Raw genomic sequence first — 22,222 nt, 5'->3', positions numbered from 1 at the left:
TTTTAGTCTAAAAATTCAATGTGACTAGTGTGTCATCCAAGAAGTGATGGCCTCTAAAGGTGCAGGTGTGGAGTATAATAGATACAAACTTATCATTGAGAAGAGCTACTCCTTTTTTTTTTACTTTTAACTCAACTCCTGGTTTAGACATCAAAAACTGAATCTGAAAAAGCGAACAAGTGAACGCGCCCTAAGGGTGATGCCACGTGTGACGTTTATAGACAAGCCAACACGGCATCTTTTCCAATGGTAAATACAGGGCTAGCACCGATCGCAGGTGTTACCAGTGGGTGATTGCCGCAATATGCAGCCAACGCTGACCATCCATGGAGAGGGCTCAGTCCTCTCCAAACACCCGCAGCATGATGTAACTATACATCACAAATTGTTAAGGGGATAAAAAGACAGTATGCAAAACTGATGCATACCTTAGACTGGGCTGAAGGTTCACCAGAGCCGGCGTCAGCACCCGGCTGACCTGGGCAAGTGCCGGGGCCCCAGAGCTCCACAGGGGCCCACCACGACGATCCATGAGAAACAACAGCTCTATTACGTGTCCCCGGGCCGTTCCACTACCTACTACTGATTGCTTAGGAGGTGAGCGGGGAGGTAGAGGGACGGGCCCGGGGGCAAAGTATGATCCCATCCACTCCCGGCCTGTCCCTTGACTGCTCCTGACGGATCTTGACCGGTCTGCCCTGCCCACTTCACATGTGACATGGCGCATCCCGCGCCTCTATTCCGTCCCGGCCAGCTGCCTCTCTTCCGGCTTGGCCTGCGCGCTTCTCCTCCGAGCAGGCCAGAATCCTTCCGTCCGGCCCGGTCTGCGCGCCTCTCCTCCATGGCATGGCGCATCCCGCGCCTCTTGTCCGGCCCAACCTGCACGCTTCTCCTCCATTCCGGCCGGCGCACCTCTCTTCAGGTCAGTCTACTCTCGTCCAGCCCAGCCTGTGAGCTTCTCCTCTGTCCTGGCCTCCCCGCCGGGCCTGTCATGTTTGCCCTTAACCGATCCGCGTGACTCACAGGCTGTCCGCCTTCACCTAAGCGGTCTCCTACTGGGGTATAATTGCTACAAATGTAAATGCATCTATGTGTTTGTATGCTGTATATGTGTTTGTGTGTATATCTGCGCGTATGTGTTGTATATACTGGATGTGTGTGTATATATGTTGTATATCTGTGTGTATGTGTTGTATATACTGGATGTGTGTATATATGCTGTATATCTGTGCGTATATGTTGTGTATACTGGATACGTGTGTATGTATGTTGTAATTTGTGTATATACTATATGTATGTAAAAATGCTTGTGATTCTGTAAAAACATGCATCCATCCCCTTCAATGGTCTGCTATGGAGCCCAGCCTCTGCTGGTTACGCCCCTGATCAGAAAATGTAATTACATCAGCAACGGCATCCTTGTTGCCTATGTAATTAAAATATATGATTTTGTCTGCGTTCAGGTGGTAAGGCCATGCCACCAGATGAGTTCACTGTTAAGGGGCCCACTGAGGCTCTATCGCCCAGGGGCCCACTGAAACCTGGAGCCGGCCCAACAAGACAAGGCTTCAGAGCACCTCTGTGACCGTTCTTTAACGGCCCAGCCAGAGCCTTGACCTAAAATGGCTTTCACCACTCACCCCAAATCCAGGTGTGATAAACTTTTTGCATCCTTCCCAGAATACTCATGGCTGTACTAGCTCAACGGGTGCTTGTACTCTATACTGACCAAAGGGGCTGAATACTTATGACCATGTGATATTTCAATTTTTCTTGTTTGATAAATTAGCAAAGATATTTACATTTTTTTCTGAGAACATGGGGCAAAGAGTGTACATTAGTGAAAAGAAAATTTTACCAATTGGCTGCAATGAAATAATGGGCCACATTTATCAAAACTAATGCAAACTGCACTATGTGCAGAGTGCACCAGATTAATCAAAACTGGCGCAGTCTTTATTAATCTGCCCCCCCCCCCCCCACGCACTGCTTTGGAAGTGTGCACTATTTTTTTTTGTAGGTGAACTTTGTTTATGCTGCAGAATTGTGCCGCAAACTCTGACTAATCACTTACTCGCCCCTTTTGGTGCACATTTTTCTGAATATATATAATAAATATAAATACATATGCAAGCAGTTTCACATTTCACTGCAAAGTCAGACGGAAAACTGGTGCAAACGTGTGAATAAATGTGTGCTAAAAAAATTTTAAGGGGTCTGAATACTTTCCGTACCCACTGTATGTCATTCATGCATTTGTTTTTATTGTGCAGTTGCTCTTACCACACCATAACTTCATTTTCGAAATATGCAAATGAGGCTGAAGTAACTGAAGATGGAAGGATGATAAAAGGCCCTGGGTGGTAGGAGCGCCCAATTAGTAGTTTTCTAGAGTTAACTTTTGGCACGAAAGGAGTTGCTTAAACATCTAAACAAAGGCTTGGGAGGTGTGTGTGGACATAGCTCTATGTAGCATAGCAGATAGTTTGGGTGACGTATTCCCTATATTTCAAAGAAAATTCCAGACATCCATTTTTACAAATATTATTTAAATATAATAATTGTGTGTGCATGTAAAAATTGCATTAAAAATTTCAAATGGTAAACAAAATATATATGTATCATTGATAACAATACAATCCGGGATTTACACAATATGCGCTAGTCAAAGAAGTAAAGAAATGCAAAAGAGAAGAACATCTTGGAAACTTGGGGCAGCTACAGGATCTAAACAGCCCCATTGGACTCTGCCAGCTAAAATGAGTCTTTTATATTTTAAAGGGTTGTTGTATTCCAAGCTTTACGTATTCTGCCCCATGGTGCTCCGAGGACTGCAGCACTTATGAAAAAGAAGACCAGAATCAATCCTTTAGCCAAGGTCAGATGTTGTGGCTCTCCTAGAATAGAAGACACACAATTCTTTCTTAATAAGAAACATAAATACTTGTACTAGAGAACATGGCATAAATACAGTACAACTATACAATGTGGAGACACACTACTGACCTAGGTCTGTAAGCAGTTTTATGACCCATATAAGTGATGGTTCATTTCTACATTTTATTGGAAAGGTCATTACCAGGAATTCTGTAAACCCCAACAGGTCCATGGTGGACATAATCATGTAAGAAAAAAAGAAATTACTTGACTCTATTGTCACAGTGTTTACTCGTACCCTGGCTCGAGCCCTAGTGACAAACCATGACCTGACAATCCTTTTTTCCTGCTTACACTTGCCTTAAGTCCTGAAAAACCTCATAGACAGAAAATTGTGTAGAAAGCTCTACTCTTTTCAAGGTTTTATTAGCAGAAATGTTTTATGCAATGGACTTCTGTTTGTATTATGTGTAAATACAGTTTTAAACTATTCAGAAATATGTACAAATCTGTTACTCAAAGCATACAACAAACACCTCTAGCAGTAAAAGGGTTAACTTTATTACACATTTTACTGTGCTCCTCACCTGTGTAATACTTAGTTAGTGGATAAGCAAGCTGCTGCCAGCACACATCATTCTTTTCACAGTCATATTCTGTGTTCGTCATTTGAAATCTAGATGCATAAGGAAGATAATCAGAAGCAGGAAATAAAGCATTTAATATATACAAAAACACCAAATCAACCAACCATAACTTTGAAAAATGATGGCGAGTGACATGAATAACATTGGTGCACTGGCTAAAAGTTATACAGTGCAAAATTAGTGGGAGGGGGGTGGGGTGTATTGCCCTTTTCCTTATACAAGACGTATAAAAAATGCCTAAAGCACAAGATAAGTTTGGGGAGGGCATTTTTTGCAGTAGTAAACAGATAACATGAGGTCTCATTATCTTGTAACTTTTGCACCTGACAATTGATGAAATATATTGAGGCTTATTTACGAAGGGTCCGCAGATCGCACTTTCGTAGGATTTTCCGACGTTTTCAGGGATTGCGCGGCTGTGACAGGTATTTAACACTGTCATTGTGTCGCACGCGGATTTTGGCGCAGCTACTATGGCTTTCATGTGACAGAAATCTGGGGGCGGGCCGTCGGACGATCCGGCTGATTCAGACTGAGCGAGGGATTTAACTTTCAATTTGTGTTGCAAGACAATGCACTTACAAACACCAGGAAGAAGATGGTGAACTCCAGCGGACCTGAGCGGGGAAGCGACAGATGCAGGATAATCGGCGCACAATCTTCGTGAATCGTGGCAGTTGTGCTTTCCGGTCGGACAATGCACTTTCGGGGAACGTGCAGGACGGGTAAGTAGATGTGCCCCATTATGTAGCAAGAAAACAATCTCTTAATTGGGTTGATCATCAAAGGAAAATGGGTAAGGGTAGAAATCTGAACAACTTTAACAAGGGCCAAACCGTAACAGCAGTCTTCATTGCAGTCATCGGGGTGTGAGCAGACTTCACGTGTCAATTACTGTACACAAACAATGGACCACGGATTTGTATGAAACTATTGGCAATATTCTGGTAAAACTTTGGGTCCTGGCATTCATGTGGATGTAACTGTACAACCTAGCGATGGTTGCAGAAAAAGTACATCCCTTTAAGTTAACAGTATTCCCTATTTCAGTAGAATAGTGCCACACTGTATAGGTTGTTTACGAATGGTTTGAGGAACATAAAGAATTTAAGGTTGTAGCTTGTACCCAAATATTCCAAATCTCAATCTAATAATACAAATGTGTACATATCCTGCAAGCCTGCCATTGCATTATGCTGTATAGGGGTGGACCAGTTCCATTTATAGAATATGGGATTAACATCTTAGTGCATACACTGCGGGACACCCTCAAAAGGTTTTCATATGTCTACACCACAACAGCTCAGAGCTTACCTTGTGATGCTCAAAGGCACCTGAGCTGGTACTCTGATGAACTGCACAGAGGCAGAGAGTGGAAGTGACATGTTACAGACAGACACACAATTCACATTAACCATTGAGAAGCTGAAAAGAAACGAATAAATGAAATCAATAAAAGGTAAAATGCACATTACATTGTTTGCCAAAAAGTAAAACAGGGTCAGAAGTAAAGAAAGAACACATACTAATCCCAATCCCACATTGTTCTATTACCTCCAGTTTCCAGGCCTGTGTCTGACCAAGGGTCACAGGACACACGCTACAGCCAGTGTGTGCCCTTCTCAGACCACAGGGTGTTGCTAGTTTTCTAGTAAACTTCTCTTCCTGTGTGATCCCCAGCACTTCTGGTCGTAAGTAGGTCCAAAAATTTGGACTACCGGAGTCACAGGTCAAATGCTGTAGTGGGATTAATATGTGTTTTTTTTTCTTTTCCCACACTGACCCCTTCCTGGGGGTTTTCAATGTTCATGCATAATATCTTAAACTCTGAATCAGAATACTAAAAATGTCAAACTGGTGACAGTTCAACTATATATCAAAAGCGACAAGTTACTATGATACATTAGGAGATAAGATGGAGAATAATTAAGTATTTAAAAATAATATCAAGAGGTACAGAGAGATTTAATCGGAGAACAACAAAACATTTTGGACACTGACCTAACTTTAGTTGCCAGGATTTCTTCCTGGGGAATGCCCTCGACAGCCCCCGTGACAGCTGTTAAGATCTCAATGTTGATGTTTGATGGCACCTTTAAACACATGACATTCTCTGCGATACAATTCTCTGTACATGTTGTATTGGGTTCTTCATCTATGAGAAATGACATCAAATCAAAGGGTATTTCCAGCTCTGCATACATGTCACCTTCTCATACACAGTGGGGCACATTTACTTACCCGGTCCAGTCGCGATCCAGCGGCGGGTTCTCCGACGCTGATTCGGGTTCTGCCGGGATTCACTAAGGTCCGTGCGCCGATATTCACCAGGTGTCGCTGCTGCGCCGAGGTCCGCCGAAGTTCACCTGCTTTTTTCTGGAGCATGTGAGTGCTTGATCTTGCGACACAAATGGCTTTTTAAATTCCGCTGTTTTTCCGAATCCTTCGGGTTGGTCGGTGGCCACGCCCCCCCCCCCCCGATTTCTGTAGCGCGAAAGTCGGCGCGATTGCGCCAAAAATCGATCGCGTGCGCCAGAATCCCGTGAAATACAGTGCAAAGCGGAAATATTCGGGAAAAACCCAACGGATTCGCGGCTGCGGACCCTTAGTAAATGTGCCCCAGTGTCTAAGTGGATGGGAATATTGTTATTAACATTAAGAGGCGGTAAACCTAGAACCCCAAGTTTCTTAATGGTTAAACTAACATTTACATGTTTCAGATAAGATAGCCAATATACATTTATGCCTCTACAGAGACAGATTTGCCAAACAGTGGTCACCATCAACAGATCCGTATCTGAAACCTTGGGAGTTCTGCTTCAAAGATTTGCACAGTAAAGACAAAATGTACATGCTGTTGCTGTACTTAGACACTGCAAGTGCCGACAAACAGGGGATGAAGTGCAAGTATATACTCATATAAGCAGAGATTTTCAGCACAATGTTTGTGCTGAAAAAAGCCTGACTCGGTTTATACTCAAGTATATAAAATAAATACACTTATATACTTACCCTGCAGCTCCTCTTCCCGTTTCATGCTTCTTGCTCATGCACAAAAATTATACAGCAATATATAATGCATGGATGTTTTGTCTGCCGAACAGCAACGTCATAACTAATATTGAGGGGAGGCTGTATGGGGCATTTCATTACTGGGGAGGCTGTGACCAATATATTTCTCATAATAGGCTTATACTCGAGTCAATTAGGTGTCTTGGCTTATACTAGGATGGGCTTATGCTTGAGTATATACGGTACATGTTTTGTATAGACTAAACAGACAAATGACTAAGATGTTATAAAATATGATTTATTATGTAATTTTTCCCATGAAAATTTTTTAATAAGCAGTGAAATTGAATATTTTTTTGCCAAAGTATTGGTATTTTTTCCAAACCTTTGCCCTACCCCAGGTTCAGCTACAGAGTGTGCATGTACTCCTTCTCCATTTTGCCTTCAGCGGAATGGCTGGAGTGGGGGTGGGGGCACTCTTCAAAGAGCTATATCTTCTGAACCGCGACACCACAGTTTAGGTATCTTCCGTTTAATAACGCATACTTTTATATATGTTTTACATGATGACTTAGCTTAATATATTTTGTTATACATTTTATGACTTACATATTATTGGTACCCATTCACTTGGGTCACTGACATTAGAGTTTCCTCGCATAGATACGTGATTGACAGAAAGCAGTGAATTCTCAAACCAGGAAAGAACATTTGCCCTGCAATACAAATAATAAGCATTTCAAATAATACAAAGATAACAAATAACTTTTTAATGGATAAAATGAATTATCCTAAAAGTTAATAAATGTATAAAATAGCTGATCTGATATTGATTTACTATCCTACCAATAGGTGAACAATTTTATAAACCCAGAATACCCTTTGAACTTGCGGTGGGACCAACAATAATGCCATGCTGGATGGAGTTCTCTTGAGATATATATATATATATATTTATTATAGATGTCTAGACAAAACTTTAGTATTAAATGATGAGGAATGACAGATATATACTTTTTAAAGGGGACCTGCCAGCAGAAATTAACCTAATAAACCACTACCAGTATGTTGCCAAGCAGCTGAAGACCTTCCAGATTGTGTTTCTTTCATGGTCCAGTGTGGTGGCATCATCAAGAAAATCTACTTTAAAGTGAGATGTAAATTGGTTATATAAAGTAAAGGAGGTGGGGATTTTAACCCCCTCCCGACATTTGATGTAATAGAACTGCATGGCGGGAGGTGTGTTCCCGCATTATGCTGTACTATTACGTCAAGCTTCTGGCACCGGCTCTTGAACGGAGCCAGCACCAGAAGCTGCGGGTGTCGGCTGTATATTATATTACTCGCTTCTAACACCTGTGATCGGGGATTCCTCGAAATCGCAGGTGTTAACTCCTTAAACGCTGCAGTAACAGGCTTATTAGGGGCATCTCAAGTGATTTGGACCTCCTCCAGCGTTTACCAAGAGGGGGTCCGCTGCTCGGATGGCAGTCTCGGGGTCTGCCAGTGGCCCTGGGCTGCAAGATCTTCTTCTGTAACACACTGATAATGCTCTACGTAATATATGTGTGTGCTATACTACAAGAGTGGGTGTCCTTAGAATGAGAACGTCACATCAAACCTGATTTGTATCTGAACCATTGTGACAAAAGCAGGACACGGCAGCCCGGAGTCTTTGGACCCCCTTTAAATTTATAATGACATTGATGTATGAATTATAAATGTAATTAAAGGAAATAGAACAAGTCCCCTCACCTAAGCTGTGTGCAGTTCTCACCTACTGCTTGGAAGAGACATCCAGAAAATGAATTCACTCCAAACAAAACAGGCATGTAAGTGACGGTAGAGCAGGAGCTATCCAAAACTGAAGCACATGACAGAAATGTTAATAACACAAATGAATATTGCATATATTAAAATGAACTATATTAGATCTGTGTTACATATAAACAACTTTTACCTGGTCTCCAGGTATTAAGGGTGGTCTTGTTAAACAGTACACTCCCATTAGAAGCTATCACAGGTTTTCCATTTTGGTAGCCTGCACATAAAATAAAAGAGAAAAAAATATTAAAATTGTGAACCCATTGCAACCAATAATATTGAGTCTTTGATGAGAATAGGTTAGAGGATTCCCCATTGTTCCCTTTTGGTACGCAGGTCTCTACTTCCTGTTCTCTCGAATATACAGAAAATGTTTATAGGCGGTCCCCTACTTAAGGACACCCGACTTACAGACAACCCATAGTTACAGACAGACCCCTCTGACCTCTGGTGAAGCTTTCTGAATGCTTTACTATAGTCCGAAATCCCAATAATCAGCTGTAAAGTGTCTATAATGAAGGTTTATTGATAATCCTTGGCCCCATTACAGCAAAAAAAGTTTAAACTCCAATTGTCACTGGGCCAAAAAATTTTTTGTCTGGCTCTACAATTATAAAATATACAGTTTCGACTTGCATACAAATTCAACTTAAGAACAAACCTCCGGACCCCATCTTGTACGTAACCCGGGGACTACCTGTACTCAGCCAAAAACTGGTCAGGGCATTCCCCTACTTAAGCCAGAGAGTGGTGAGAGACAAGAATAAATATGCGACTTACTATATATTACATAGTATATTAAATATTATCCTACAGATGTTATCATATGTGCAAATGTCTTTTGACTGCTCTATGATTTTAATGTCGAAACCTCTTGTACGTCATAATCTGTCCCAATTTAAAACGATCAGATCTCCTGAACTGTGGACCCTAGAAAGACATCTCTGGGATCATATTAAAAGGGAAGAGTGTGTTTCTATGTGATACTAAAATGACTGTTAAAGTTTTAATAAAATGTGTCTTTGAAGTATAGATCTTAATTCCCGTCTGTAATCAAACAGTGGATATCTCTAATTCTTTTTTGCATGGAAACATAATCCTTGTATGATGATATTAAATGGGAGATTTACTGCTTTAATTGGATACCAGGATTTCTAAGCGTCACAGTTACCGTTTAAAGTGAGTAGCCTGTCAGCTGAAGGCAGAAAGCAGAAGGAGGTGCAGAAGACATTTTCCAAAAATACATGCACCCTCTGCCTCTGAACCTGGAAAATGGTGATGGATTTACACTGTACATAGATAGATATAACATATTTTGCTATCTAAAATTTTACTGTTTATTGAAATAAAAAAATAAAAAAAATTAAAAAAAAAATTAAAAAATATTTTTAGATATTTGTCAGCTAATTCTATACAAAAAAAATTACAATAAAGTGTTATTGATCAATATTGATTGAAAATTTTCTGTCAAGTCATGAAAAAAAAAAAAAAAAAAAAAACTAGTTAGAAATAGTTATGATATGTGAGGCGGTTCTAAACAGAACTGCAATTGACCTGGACATTAAGGCACCAATGACCCTCGGTCATAAAGGGGTTGATGGATATATTTTATACATTTTTTAGTAGTTTCATACCTGGATTTCCAGAGAGGACATCTGTTGTACTGTTGCTAGTGAGAAATTTAGCAGAGAATCTTTGAGCCATTTTTGCTGAGATAAAAACAGAATATAATATAATTCATAGTTTGCAAAATAATAAATGCAATAATCCCTAAGAAGATATATTCACATTTACATCAAGGAGGAAATGTAATTGCCGATTACTTAATCTCCATGTCTATGTAACATATGTATCTAAAATACTGGCAATTAGCATAAGGTGGAAGTGAGGTTAAAACCAGTATCAAAACATTTTTTTGTAATAAAAGGGCCAGAGTTAAGCTAAGCTAATGTATACATTGTTCTGCTGTACTTTTGGTCACAAAAACAGAATACCGTATATACTCGAGTATAAGCCGAGACCCCTAATTCTACCACCAAAAACTGGGAAAACCTATTGACTCGAGTATAAGCCGAGGGTGGGAAATGCATTGGTCACAGACCCCCCCCCCCCCCCCAGTACATAGCCAGCCAGCCTCCAGTAGTATACAGGACTGCCCCCAGTAGTATACAGCACAGCCCAGAATAAAAAAATAAACTTATATACTCACCCTCCGGTGGCCCCGATGCGCAGCGCTGCTCCCCCGATGTCATCGCGGCTCCTCTTCTGGCTTCCCGGCTGCTCTTCTTACTTCAGCGTGCTGGGCGCCGCCATCGTTCTTTCCCGACGTCATACTAGGCGCTGCCCGCGAGAAGACACATTTTTTGTGCTGAAAAACTCGGCTTATACACGAGTATATACGGTAAGTGAAAGAAGCATTGAGATGGATCCTTCAAATAACAGACGGATCCAGAGGTAGACCCCTTGGGTCCCTTGTCCATCATTTTTCTGGACATAAAAATCTTGCATGCTGGAATTTTTACATCCACATTTTTAGTCCTTCTTATGTGTAATTTAGTTGTCCCTGGACACGACCATAAAATTGTCCAGATTAGGGTTGCGCAGGTCTGCCTTTCAGGTCGGATAGAATCACATGACAGTGCATCTCCTGCTGCCAATGAAGTTCTGATGCATCAGCTGTTCTTTCCTGCACTACCCCACCGTCTCTACATTATCTTATTTCACAGCGCCCCCTTTCCCCTGTCACTACCCGTAAACTATTCATCATTGTATATGACCTCTAGTAATGTCAGTATTCCGACCGCTTGTGAGCCGTGTGTGCCACCTCTGTTACATCGGAGGCTATGCACTGTCAGGGGGTCTGTGCAGCAGACAGCACTGATAGGTAGCGCTTCCTGGGCCATGTAAAAGGAATCCAACTTTTTTTTTTATTATTTTATATTTTGCAGCTTTCAAGACCAATACAAACACCAGTATGGCTCACAGACGGGAATCTGATTTTAAAAGAGCCCTCTCCAGTTCCGGGAGGGAGTGGGAGTCTGCCCTACATTCTCCCCGCTGGAGTACGAAGCGGGGAGCACAGCGCCACACAACCTTTTGCATCTGGGGACAAGGAGCCCGCTATGATCCCCAGTACAGCGAGGGAGGGGGGTCTACCCCAGACATCCCCCCTCTGGAGCCCAGCTATGCTTCACCTTTTGATCCTGGGGACAACTTACCCGCTCCAATCCCCGGTACAGAGAATCCCCCAGACTCTTCCCCGCAGGAGCACAGCACTGCATCACCTTTTCACACTGTGAGGGCTCCCAAGTGCAACAATACTCTTGACACCAAGCAGCAGACGTCCACGACCACACATCAGAATTTTACAATAACCTAGCTGATCCTGGTATAGAAGTGCTTAAAAGTTATTTTTTATTAGGATGACTAAGGGATTAAGATTTGATAACTTTCTTTCATGGGCAAACCCCTTTAAAGGGAACCTGTTAGCAGAAATTGACCTGTAAAACCATTACCACTATTTTAGACACTATCATACGCCCTGGCATATGATTTTGGCAATGCCCCCATTTATCGCCGGAAACATCAAGAAGCATAATCCTCTTGATGTATCCATCTGGCGGTGCGGCTGCCGAGCAAAACAAAATCAGCAAACCTTGTGTAGTTTTGCATAAAAACCTGCGAATGAAAGTTTGCATGTTTTTGAAAAGTATGCAGTCATGGGCAGAACACCCCTTTCCCATCCCACTCTGTGCCCATCTATGCCCCCTCCATGTTGATATTGTATGGAGGTAACCTAGTCACATAATAATTGCAAATTATTGCAGTGTGCAATAATTTGCTATTATTTCACAGCTTCTATGCTAGAAAATGTTTAAACTTCCCCCAATATGTGACTCCAGTATGATGACATGTCAACACAACAGCTCTTCACAATGCCTGCCTACATCGATCACATATTGTATCAAAATGACATTGCTGAACCGGTGGGACACAATTAAAAAGGTTATCTAGAAAACCCACTGTACGGGCGTGGTAGGCACCTTTTTGGGATTTTTAAGTTATATCAGTTATAACAAAATAATAAAAATACAAAACAATTATATATAAATAAATACATTTACACTCACACTAATATATATATTAAGTGAAAAACCTGTTTCAGCTTTCAACCCATCATAATAAAAATAATGATACCTTGATGAGTAAGAGTGATATTAGCCGTCTCAATGGTGACTTGTACTTCCTTTATTTTATTAACTTCCCATATGAATATGTATTCTGCGGAAACATTCACTTGACACTGCAAAATTTGTGGTAGGGCTGGTCCTACAGAAAAAAAAAAAGGATTCTAAAACAGTCACACCACTGGAGTTCATTACAAAAAGATTACTTACATTAGCTCTTTCTTATTGATGTATAGGTAAAGAAAAACCTGTGCAATGTAACAGTGGCATACCTGTAGGAACAATATCTTGTGTGATGTTTTTCAACTGTATTTTTAGAGGAATTGTACCTGAAATAGATACAAAAGTGAACTAATTTTGAATTAATAAATATTTGAAACATACATGTCATAATTGTAAGTGACTTTTGACCTTTTCTCATTACTTTCTGAGAAGTTAATTAAAAGTGACAAAAGCAATAAATAATAAAATATTTTGTTTTGTTTTTTTCTTTTTTAAGGTTGAAAATTTCTTTCCAAGGACGAGAGTGGTCAGCCCTTGAATCTCGGATCATGCAGTCTCCTGTTCAAAAGTATCAACCACAATGTAGTGGATGGGAGTCCAAGCATCATAGCGATTACTGATGCAAGGAATAACTGCTGTATGAAAGGGCCCTGAAAACCAGGATGTACTAGTGCTCCTCTTCCCAAAATAATTAAAATCTGTAAAACTTTGGAACTGACCTCCGCTGCCATCTTTAACATTTACATTATCCAGAGGAAACGTCCATGCAGCAGGGCACACTTTTATATCAGTGACACATGTAGCACTAAAATCTTGAAGATAGGCCACTGGTGCATATTCCATACATGTCCCAATAGCAGATTGCTGGAGATAAAAAAAAAAACAAAAACAAAATGTCAGTGACACTGCAGTTTCATACTATTGCGCGTCACTGGGGATCATAATCACAAATGGTTTGATACAAGATTAAAAAATGGCGTAAATTTGTAGTAAACCATTTATCTTCCAATGAAATACAGGACCTTATGAAAAAATGAAAAAACTCTGCATGGTATTTGACGGAAGACTTGCGGGGAACTTTAGGTAGACTTAAAGTTTAATTAGGGACAAAAGTGACATTTAACGTAAATGTATACAGATAATACTGACTGCTACAATGTAACTATAAAATTTGAAGGTTTCTCCCCTTTGGCCCAAGTTATTTGTAATGTTAAGTTTGTAGTGTTTTTGTTTCTTCGTGTTTCCCACAAAACGTGTAATATGAGACTTAATGGTGCGTAATGCACCTTGAGATCGTAAAGAATGGAGGAAAATATGAAAATGGAGGGGTAGGGGAAAGGGTATATGAACGTACGGATAGCCAAAAGAAATGTCAAAAGCTTTGTAATCGAACTGTCATTCATGTATGATGTGCTATTTGCTTGACATATTCTGTTCTCATGTTCATGACCTATTTTCCCAATAAAAAAAAGTTTAAAAAAAAAAAAAATATGGTTTGACAACACTGATCTCAGCTATTGCCTAATTTTACAGAACTATAATAAAACAAAACTATTGCCTCCCCGGTGATCAGACGATTGTTGGGCATCTGCTATCTGAAGTATCCAGTTCTTAAAAGAATTCACCATAAAAGGCTGCAGATGGCCACATCTATACCCAGCAGATAATAACGCTCCATATGACCACCGCTCAAAATGTTCCAGTACCAATTATATTGTTAAAGGCACAGTGCGGCAGGTTTATCAAAAGTGTCGAAAAAGTTAGGCAGTGACTAATGATTAGTATTAAATCTGGTGTAGTGTGAGACTTCCTAGTTTAACTTTGCAAAACCAGCATTTGGCTCAGCATTTAGTAAAATGCATCAAAATGTCAGCCATGCCCCCTTGGCATTTGGAAGGCTACTTACCAACAAGTTAACCCTATCATGTAAATAGCAGATAGTTAAAAATTATGGCCAAATGGGATAATGGTATAAGAGGTGGCATCTTGAAACAAGTTTTCGTTATCTCTCCATATACACACAACAACAGAAACAGTGAGAACAACTGGTACCTGTGGGATTGTAAAATATTCATTGAATCCATTCAAATCAATTAATATTGGATCTCCTTGTTTATAACCATTGAGGGCTTTGTCATAAATGGACTGGAAGCTCACGTTAAAAGACAGGGTCTGGGAGGGTGTTCTGTGTAAAGCCAAAAAAAGAAAAAAAGATTATAGTCATAAATAAAAATCCAAGTGATTTGCACAGGATTTTGCTGTAATAAGTCAGTGCTCAGTGAAATTAATAGGCTGTGTTTATCTAAGGATAATATAATGTCAAATACATAAAAACTATAGACATAACACCCAAGCAGGGACATACGTACAGAAAGAGGAAACAAAGGTCAGAAACATACCCAGTGTTTCCCTGGTAGAAATAGCCAAGAAATGGGGAGTTATCCATGGAAGACTGGACACACAGGAATGGAAACCAATCAGGAGCATGGATCTTTTCCTGAACACTACATAGCTGGTCAAAAAGTGGTGAGACATTGCCCCCAAAAACACCAGAGTAACAGGATCCATTAAACAGCTCTTTAATGCTTGGGCTGCAGTCCTATCACAGAAGAAAGAGAACAGAAGTGTTCTGAGTATTACAGATTTTTATTTACCACCAGGATGAAGGATTGTAAACCAAGCAAGTGATAATGGAGTCTGGAGCCCCTTGGGCTCATTTATATAATTTGTAAAGCCTTTCTTTTTAAATAAGGGCATAAGAAGCTCAAAGAATAGTGGATCCTGCCAGAGGGAGCACACACCAACATGCAAGTGTACTTTGTTTACAGTCCTTGATCCTGGTGGTAGATGTCCAGAAAACCTTTTGACCTTTTAGAGTTAATCTAAAGAGCAAATGTGACACCGATTTAAAAAAAAAAACAAAAAACACGTACCAGGACTATGATGTAAAGGTTTTTACATGAAATTGAATGATAATAATTGTCACTTTCATGTTTTCCCTTAGGATATACAAAAAGATAGACCTTTTAACCATGTTTTAACTATCCATATTGCAACTTATTGTGAGCAACATTTTTTTTTAACTTGTATATTACATTATGTTTATAAAATTTTTGAACACTTTTTAGATTGTGCTCTGTAGGTATTAGATATAAATAAAAATTTAAAAAAAAACACAGAAAAAGTAGAAGATATGTTACCTGGTCACAGCAGCAGCGGACATCACAAGCCCCGGCTGTAAGATTGCAGGGACAGGGTCCAAGTGGTTGGTAGACCTGGTTAGGTATTAAAGTTTTATTATCTGTAAAATAAACAGGATTTGGGTGAACTGTAATACCAAAGATTTTTCAAAATTTCTGATTATGACCTTTATTAATCCATGCACATATCAATGTTTTTTTTTGCCAAGGAATATTTAAGGTTGTGGCTACGTGGTAATATCTGGTGTTGTGCAGGATGTTGTTAAAACTGAAGATTATTGCAACTTGTATACAAAAGAATGCAAACGATATTGCTAAACTTTTGCCCATCACAAAAAGTCTGACCACACTGTACTTTATATGACAGTCCACAGGTTGTTCCTCACTGAAAGACATAGAGGTTGCGTTGTATCATCAACGTCAGGCAGTCCAGGCCCCTAAAGCCTGCAACATGGTTAACCCCTTAGTGACGCGGACTGAAAAGGCTCTAGTGACCAGGGCAATTTAGCAAATTTTCATACACGGCGGTTTAAAGGCCATAACTGCTGGAGCAGTAGAAACTGCGGGGACGTCTAAAGAACAGCGAAGGGAGTTAATCTCATAGATTGCAAACTATTGTGAGCAGGGCCCTCATCCCCATTGTTTCACTTCCATTTTGCTCTGGAAAGAAACCAGAAGCTATGTTTTCCACTTCTGTCTTCTCTGATCCACTACTTCTATTCGTTCCAGTGGTCCGGTAATTATACACGTGATTGCCAGTATGCAGGCGTTAGAAGGCTACTGTAAAGTCCATCTATACCCAGCACAGCACAGAGAATAACAACCTTCAATTTAACAGTGTAATTTTCCCCTTGGGCTGCATAGTGGAAAAAAAAAAAAACACATATAGGCCCAGATCTATTATTCTGGCTGCACCAGTCTTCTGCACCTAAAGTAACATGTTATTGCTTAGCCAGAGTTTGCAACACATTTGATACCAAATTATGTTTCACACTGTATGTTAAAGGTGCACCTAAAAAAAAGATGGTGCACACTTTCTGAGCAGTGCATTGTGTGCCAGATAATTGAAGACAATGTGCCAGTATTCAATAATCTGGCGCACCATGCACATTTATGAGGCCTACTGCACTTAGTGCAGTTTGACTAACATTTGATAAATATGACCCATAGTTCAGTAAAAGTGATTAATTTGAAAATAAACCCAATGCAAAATATCATATTAACGCACTTGCGCCACAATTCTGGTGGTTTTGTGCCTAAAACACAGTGTGAAAAGCCTTACACCACATTTATCAAGGGTTTTTAGACCAGTTTTTGGAAAATGGGCGTGACTTGGTCTAGAAGGAGGCATGGTCTATTTGAATGTTTCGTGCGCCAAAAATTGTGATGCAGAGTTTAGACCACTTTAAAGTAGGTCTAAATTGGAAACCGACAGTCTTATCCTGCACCAGATTCATTAACACAGATCTGGCGCAGAAAATGACTACGGTTTTCCTCCACTAAACTGACGGAACCTGAGACACATTGATAAATCCCTCATTGTGTTACACGCTGTATGGTGAAAATGCACCAAAAAAAAAAAAAGGTGCAGCTGTGTCCACACTTTCCATTGTTGTTTCATTGCGCCAGATAATTGAGCACTTTAGGCCACTATTGAAATATCTAGCGCAACCTGCTGCACATGAATGAGTCCTTACCAGAGATATTTCCTATAAAAGTGGTATTTATATAAATCTCGGCATGAAAAAGCATGCTGGCTACAGGTCGATTATTCTCACAGGCGGTGACTTGAAGGGTTTCCACAACACACACAACATCTTGGCAGCAATTTGTTTCATTGCCCAAACATAGGGTCAGATTTTTCCTGAAAGTCACCAGAACTTTAGCTACAACCTGCAAATAAAGTACAAATAGCATAAAGGATCTCTCCAACTCAAATATTATTTCCATTGATATTCAAATTCTACAAACCAGTTGCGTCACAGAATCAAAAGATTCCAAACTTGATGACCAGTTCTCCGTGGTATTCGCTCCACTACAACTTGCTGATGGTACAGAAGCTATAAAGAAAAATAAAAGGAATACATAGGTACCGGTAATAATAAAGTATTATTATTTGTATTGTAATCTATTACTACATTTAACCTCTAAAAAGTAATCAGTGCTTTGTGGAGGTCAGATTCCTTACTAAAGGCATATACAGTATTTATATAATAACTATAAGCCTGACCGAACTGATGGTGCTTTGTAGAGGTTAAGTGTGGCAAATGACTGTACTTACTAGCATTGGCTATGACCGCAAGGGATAACTGATTTGAGGATACATTTGTAACAAGGAATGTTGTCATTTGTGGTCCAGATAAAAAGACTCTGGAAGGATAGAAACCTAAATGCAAAAAAAGAAACACAAAAGTTAATCTCAGTTATCATTATTTTTAACATGCAGATCTTGGTCACACAGTTAAAATGTTGATATATTTTTTGGTGAGGTTTTTGCGGTCTATTTTGTAAAATCCCTTTACATGAAATGCTTTATTAAAATACAATAAATCAGCTGAGAAGAGGAGATTTACCCAATTACATTGCAGTTAACATTTGCCTTTGATAAAACACAATATTAACACAAGCATTTTGCTAACATAATGTTAATAAATGTGTTAACATTGTGTCAACTGTTGCAGTTTGTAAATGCTAATGTTAACAGCAATGTAATTAAGCAAATCTCCTCTTAAAACATATGCGTTAACACCGGGTGTGAAAGCAGCCTTAAAATACGATGATCGCTGGGTCTTCCAGCAAAGAGGCCCCAGCCATTAGATGTCATTTTTACAAGTACGGTGGCTACAGCTGTAAATTCTGTGCACTGCCCACAAGAACTAGGGCTACACAGCACTTTGTGTTGTCCCACTATAAAAAAACTTTTTAGGGCAGTATCTTCAACGTGGTATGTTCACACATCACATGCATGGAGTATTACGTATTCAGGAAAACCTTATACACATTGCAGAAAAAAACCTACAGCCGAAACGCCTTTCTATTTATAGATAGGGATCAGGGTGCAGAAATTAACCAAAGATCCAACAATGTTCTAGTTTGGAGATTCTAATAACAGATGTGCAATGCCATTTAATTGGCACTTATTAGACCACAGTGTGGCTCCTGCTCAAACACAGCAGTGCACAGGATGACAGGAGATCTTCCGTAGAGATCTGATGATCCTTCAGGAGCTGTCACACTGTGGATCACTAGTTAAGCGGATTGTATAGTGTGAATAGAGCCATAGAAGCGCGACTGCTGGGATCATCCCAGTGTACATGGTATTCTAATAACACATCTGTATTAGTGGTCACCTCTAGTGAAAACTGCAGCTATACAACATATTACAGAATACACTGAACTCACCTATAACTGACTGTGCCCCCGCCTGAGCCAACACCCCGACTACTGCCAGCGTTACCAGGCCCGGGGCGATCCGAGGCAGCATGGTGGCGGCTCTGCCAGGGCACAATACCGCGCTCCCGGGTTACTAAGGCGCCATGTCAAGCCAGCGTTGTGTTCCACGGTAACCAAGCATAAGATCGACCAATAGAAAACGGATGATAGATCACGTGGCATGCACTGAGGCTACACAGCCAATCGGGTCTCTAAGGGAAGGAAGTGATCAGCGCAACTGACGGGGGCGTGGCCCTGGTGCGCGAGATCATCACAGCGTATTACGTGTGATAAGTGTGTGCAATGACGGGATATGGATCATCAGCCTATGTTATGTGATGAATGTATGCAGAACCTAGATGTGGATCATCAGCCTATGTTATGTGATGTGGGGCATGTATGCAGAACCTGGATGTGGATCATCAGCCTATGTTATGTGATGAATGTATGCAGAACCTGGATGTGGATCATCAGCCTATGTTATGTGATGTGGGGCATGTATGCAGAACCTGGATGTGGATCATCAGTGTATTTTGTGTGATGAATGTATGCAGAACCTGGATGTGGATCATCAGTGTATTTTGTGTGATGACTACGTGCAATGCTTGTGTGTATGGATCATCAGTGTATGATATGTGATGAATGTATGCAGAACCTGGATGTGGATCATCAGCCTAAGTTATGTGATGAGTGTATTTAGCTGTAGATCTTTTCACAGCTGCATTTTTTTTTCACGCTATACGTATGTATTGTCAAAATTAGAGCATGTCCTACTTTGATACAAGTCTAAGAACAAAAACGCCCATTGAAGTCCATTGGTGCATGAAATAAAAAACTGGGATGTTTCACTGGAAATGCTTATATGATCAGGCCGATTCCCTGCCCACAGTCGTTTGCATTGCGTTAGTAAACACAATGCAAACGCCATATGTGAATGCACTCTTAGGCCCCTTTCACACTTGCGTTTTTCACGCGCGTTTTCTGCGCGTGCTTTTGACGCGCAGAACTTGCATTGCACTCTGACCCATTGTAATCAATGGGTCTTTTCAGACTTGCATTTTTTTTCACGCACACACGCGCGTTTTTTTTAACGCGCGTTTAAATCTCGACATGCTCTACTTTTGCAAGTCACGCGCGTGAAAAACGCACCATACAAGTCTATGGAGACGCATCAAAAACGCATTGCACTCTGAGACACTTGCAAGTGCAATGCAAGTGCAATGCGTTTTTCACGCAGCAATTGCCATAGAAAAGATAGAGCTCAGCCCTGAGTCCATTTCACGCGCATTTTCTGCGCGTGAAAAACGCTTTGAAATTGCATCAAAAACGCGCGTGAAAAACTGAGACACTGAACAAACTCTGACTGAAAACTGATTGCACTCTGATGCAAAATGTGCGTTTTTCACTGACCAAACCCTGATCGCACCCTGATCAAACTCTGATGTGAAATGCAACGCGAGTGTGGAAGGGGCCTTAGGGTGAAGACACACATGGCGTTTTTGGGCGGTTTTTGGGCCGTTTTTACTAAGTGCGTTTTCAGATCGTTAAAAACACATGCGTTAAAAAACGCATCCGTTTTTTAAAAACGCATGTGTTTTTTGAAAACGCATGAGTTTTTGTCCGTTTTTCCGAAATTGCGCAATGAAAAACGGACAAAAACGGATGCGTTTCAAAAAACGGATGCGTTTTTTAACGCATGCGTTTTAAAACGCATGCGTTAAAAAACGGACAAAAACGCATGCGTTTTTTAACACATGCGTTTTTAGCGATCTGAAAACGCACTTAGTAAAAACGGCCCAAAAACGCCACGTGTGTCTTCACCCTTAGGTGAATCAGAAGATTGCTTCTTCATGTCCCATGGTATAAAAGTGAAAAAGTAAAAAAAAAAATGTTATTCAATAAAAAAATAAAGTAATAAATCACTAAAAATGCCCCAAACCCCCAAAACATATAAAGAGACATATAACTAAAAAAAAAGTCTAAATCATAACACAAACCCCACATATATAGTATCACCGCGTCCGTAACAACCCGTAGAATAAAAGTAAATCATTATTGAACCCCCACGATAAACGCCGTAAAAAAAAACTGCTATAAACCTTCCAAAAATTATGATTTTTAGCTATTCAATCCCACAAAAAATGCTATAAAATGCGATCAAAAAACCATGTGTACTCCGACATGATACTGGTGCAAAGCACAACATGTCCCGCAAAAAATAAGCCATCAACCAGCTCCGTAGCCAAAAAAGTAACAATGTTATGCCACTTGGAAGACGGCAATACATAAATGATAGATTTTTCCCCACATTAGGGTTTTGTTTGACAAATTTAGTAAAACGTAAGAAAATATATTCATGTCTGGTATCCCCGTAATCGTATCGACCCATAGAATGAAGATAATATGATTATTAGGCTATACGGTGAACACCAAAAAAAAAAAGAGTAAAAAAACCAGTAGAGAATTGATGCTTTTCTACTCCTGCCCTCAAAAAAAGTTCCTAAATTTTCAACAATAGGTGATACCAACCCCAAAATGGTAACAATGGAAAAAGCATCTCATCGCGCAAAAAAAATGGCATCACATGGCCCCAATAGCGCAAAAGCGAAAATTTTATAGCCTTCAAAAGGGGCCAATGAGGAAACTAAAATTCTGGCAGCTGCAGGGCGCTCCTTCCCTTCTGCGTCTCGCTGTGCGCCCATAAAACAAGTAACGGCCACATGTGGGGGGTCTTTGTACTCAGGAGAAATTGCAGAACAAATTGTATGTGAGTTTTCTCTTTTTATATTTTGGAAATGTGTAAATTTTAGTGCTAAATGAACATATAAGGGAACAATTTGACCATTCTAAATTTCACCTCCATATTGATTCAATTACTATGAAGATCTCAAGGGGTTAACAATCTTCGTAAAAGCGGTTTCTGATAGCTTGAGGGGTGCAGATTTGAAAATGGGTTGGTTATATAGGGGTTTTGATGCTAAATATGTAAAATTTCATTCAAAACTGTATTTATCCCCAAAATAGTCAATTCTGAAAATCC

The 22,222-nt window shown here is 40.2% G+C and overlaps 1 protein-coding gene across 2 annotated transcripts; it reads right to left on the bottom strand.

Moving 5' to 3' along the window:
• Positions 1–2,532: 2,532 nt before the first annotated feature.
• TCTN2 (tectonic family member 2) lies at positions 2,533–19,391 on the bottom strand. 2 transcript variants are annotated; one of them, XM_072144325.1, is made up of 18 exons: positions 19,153–19,391; positions 18,032–18,136; positions 17,722–17,807; positions 17,448–17,643; positions 15,751–15,851; positions 14,950–15,149; positions 14,603–14,735; positions 13,270–13,414; positions 12,820–12,876; positions 12,558–12,689; positions 9,995–10,069; positions 8,497–8,577; positions 8,292–8,400; positions 7,146–7,252; positions 5,526–5,679; positions 4,839–4,949; positions 3,465–3,553; positions 2,533–2,897 (listed from the first exon to the last, which is right to left on the bottom strand). In XM_072144325.1, exons 1-18 carry the CDS (start codon positions 19,232–19,234, stop codon positions 2,776–2,778), a joined length of 2,085 nt encoding a protein of 694 aa, XP_072000426.1. In that variant the 5' UTR covers positions 19,235–19,391; the 3' UTR covers positions 2,533–2,775. The 2 variants fall into 2 exon arrangements, with proteins under 2 accessions (XP_072000426.1, XP_072000425.1); XM_072144324.1 differs by having other exon boundaries at positions 17,722–17,810; positions 19,153–19,390.
• Positions 19,392–22,222: the final 2,831 nt, after the last annotated feature.

The sequence above is a fragment of the Engystomops pustulosus genome, chromosome 1, assembly GCF_040894005.1.
Source record: "Engystomops pustulosus chromosome 1, aEngPut4.maternal, whole genome shotgun sequence".
In the NCBI taxonomy this organism is placed as follows: domain Eukaryota; kingdom Metazoa; phylum Chordata; class Amphibia; order Anura; family Leptodactylidae; genus Engystomops; species Engystomops pustulosus.
The sequence above is the reverse complement of the archived record's forward strand: the minus strand, read 5'-3'. Positions and strand labels throughout refer to the sequence as shown.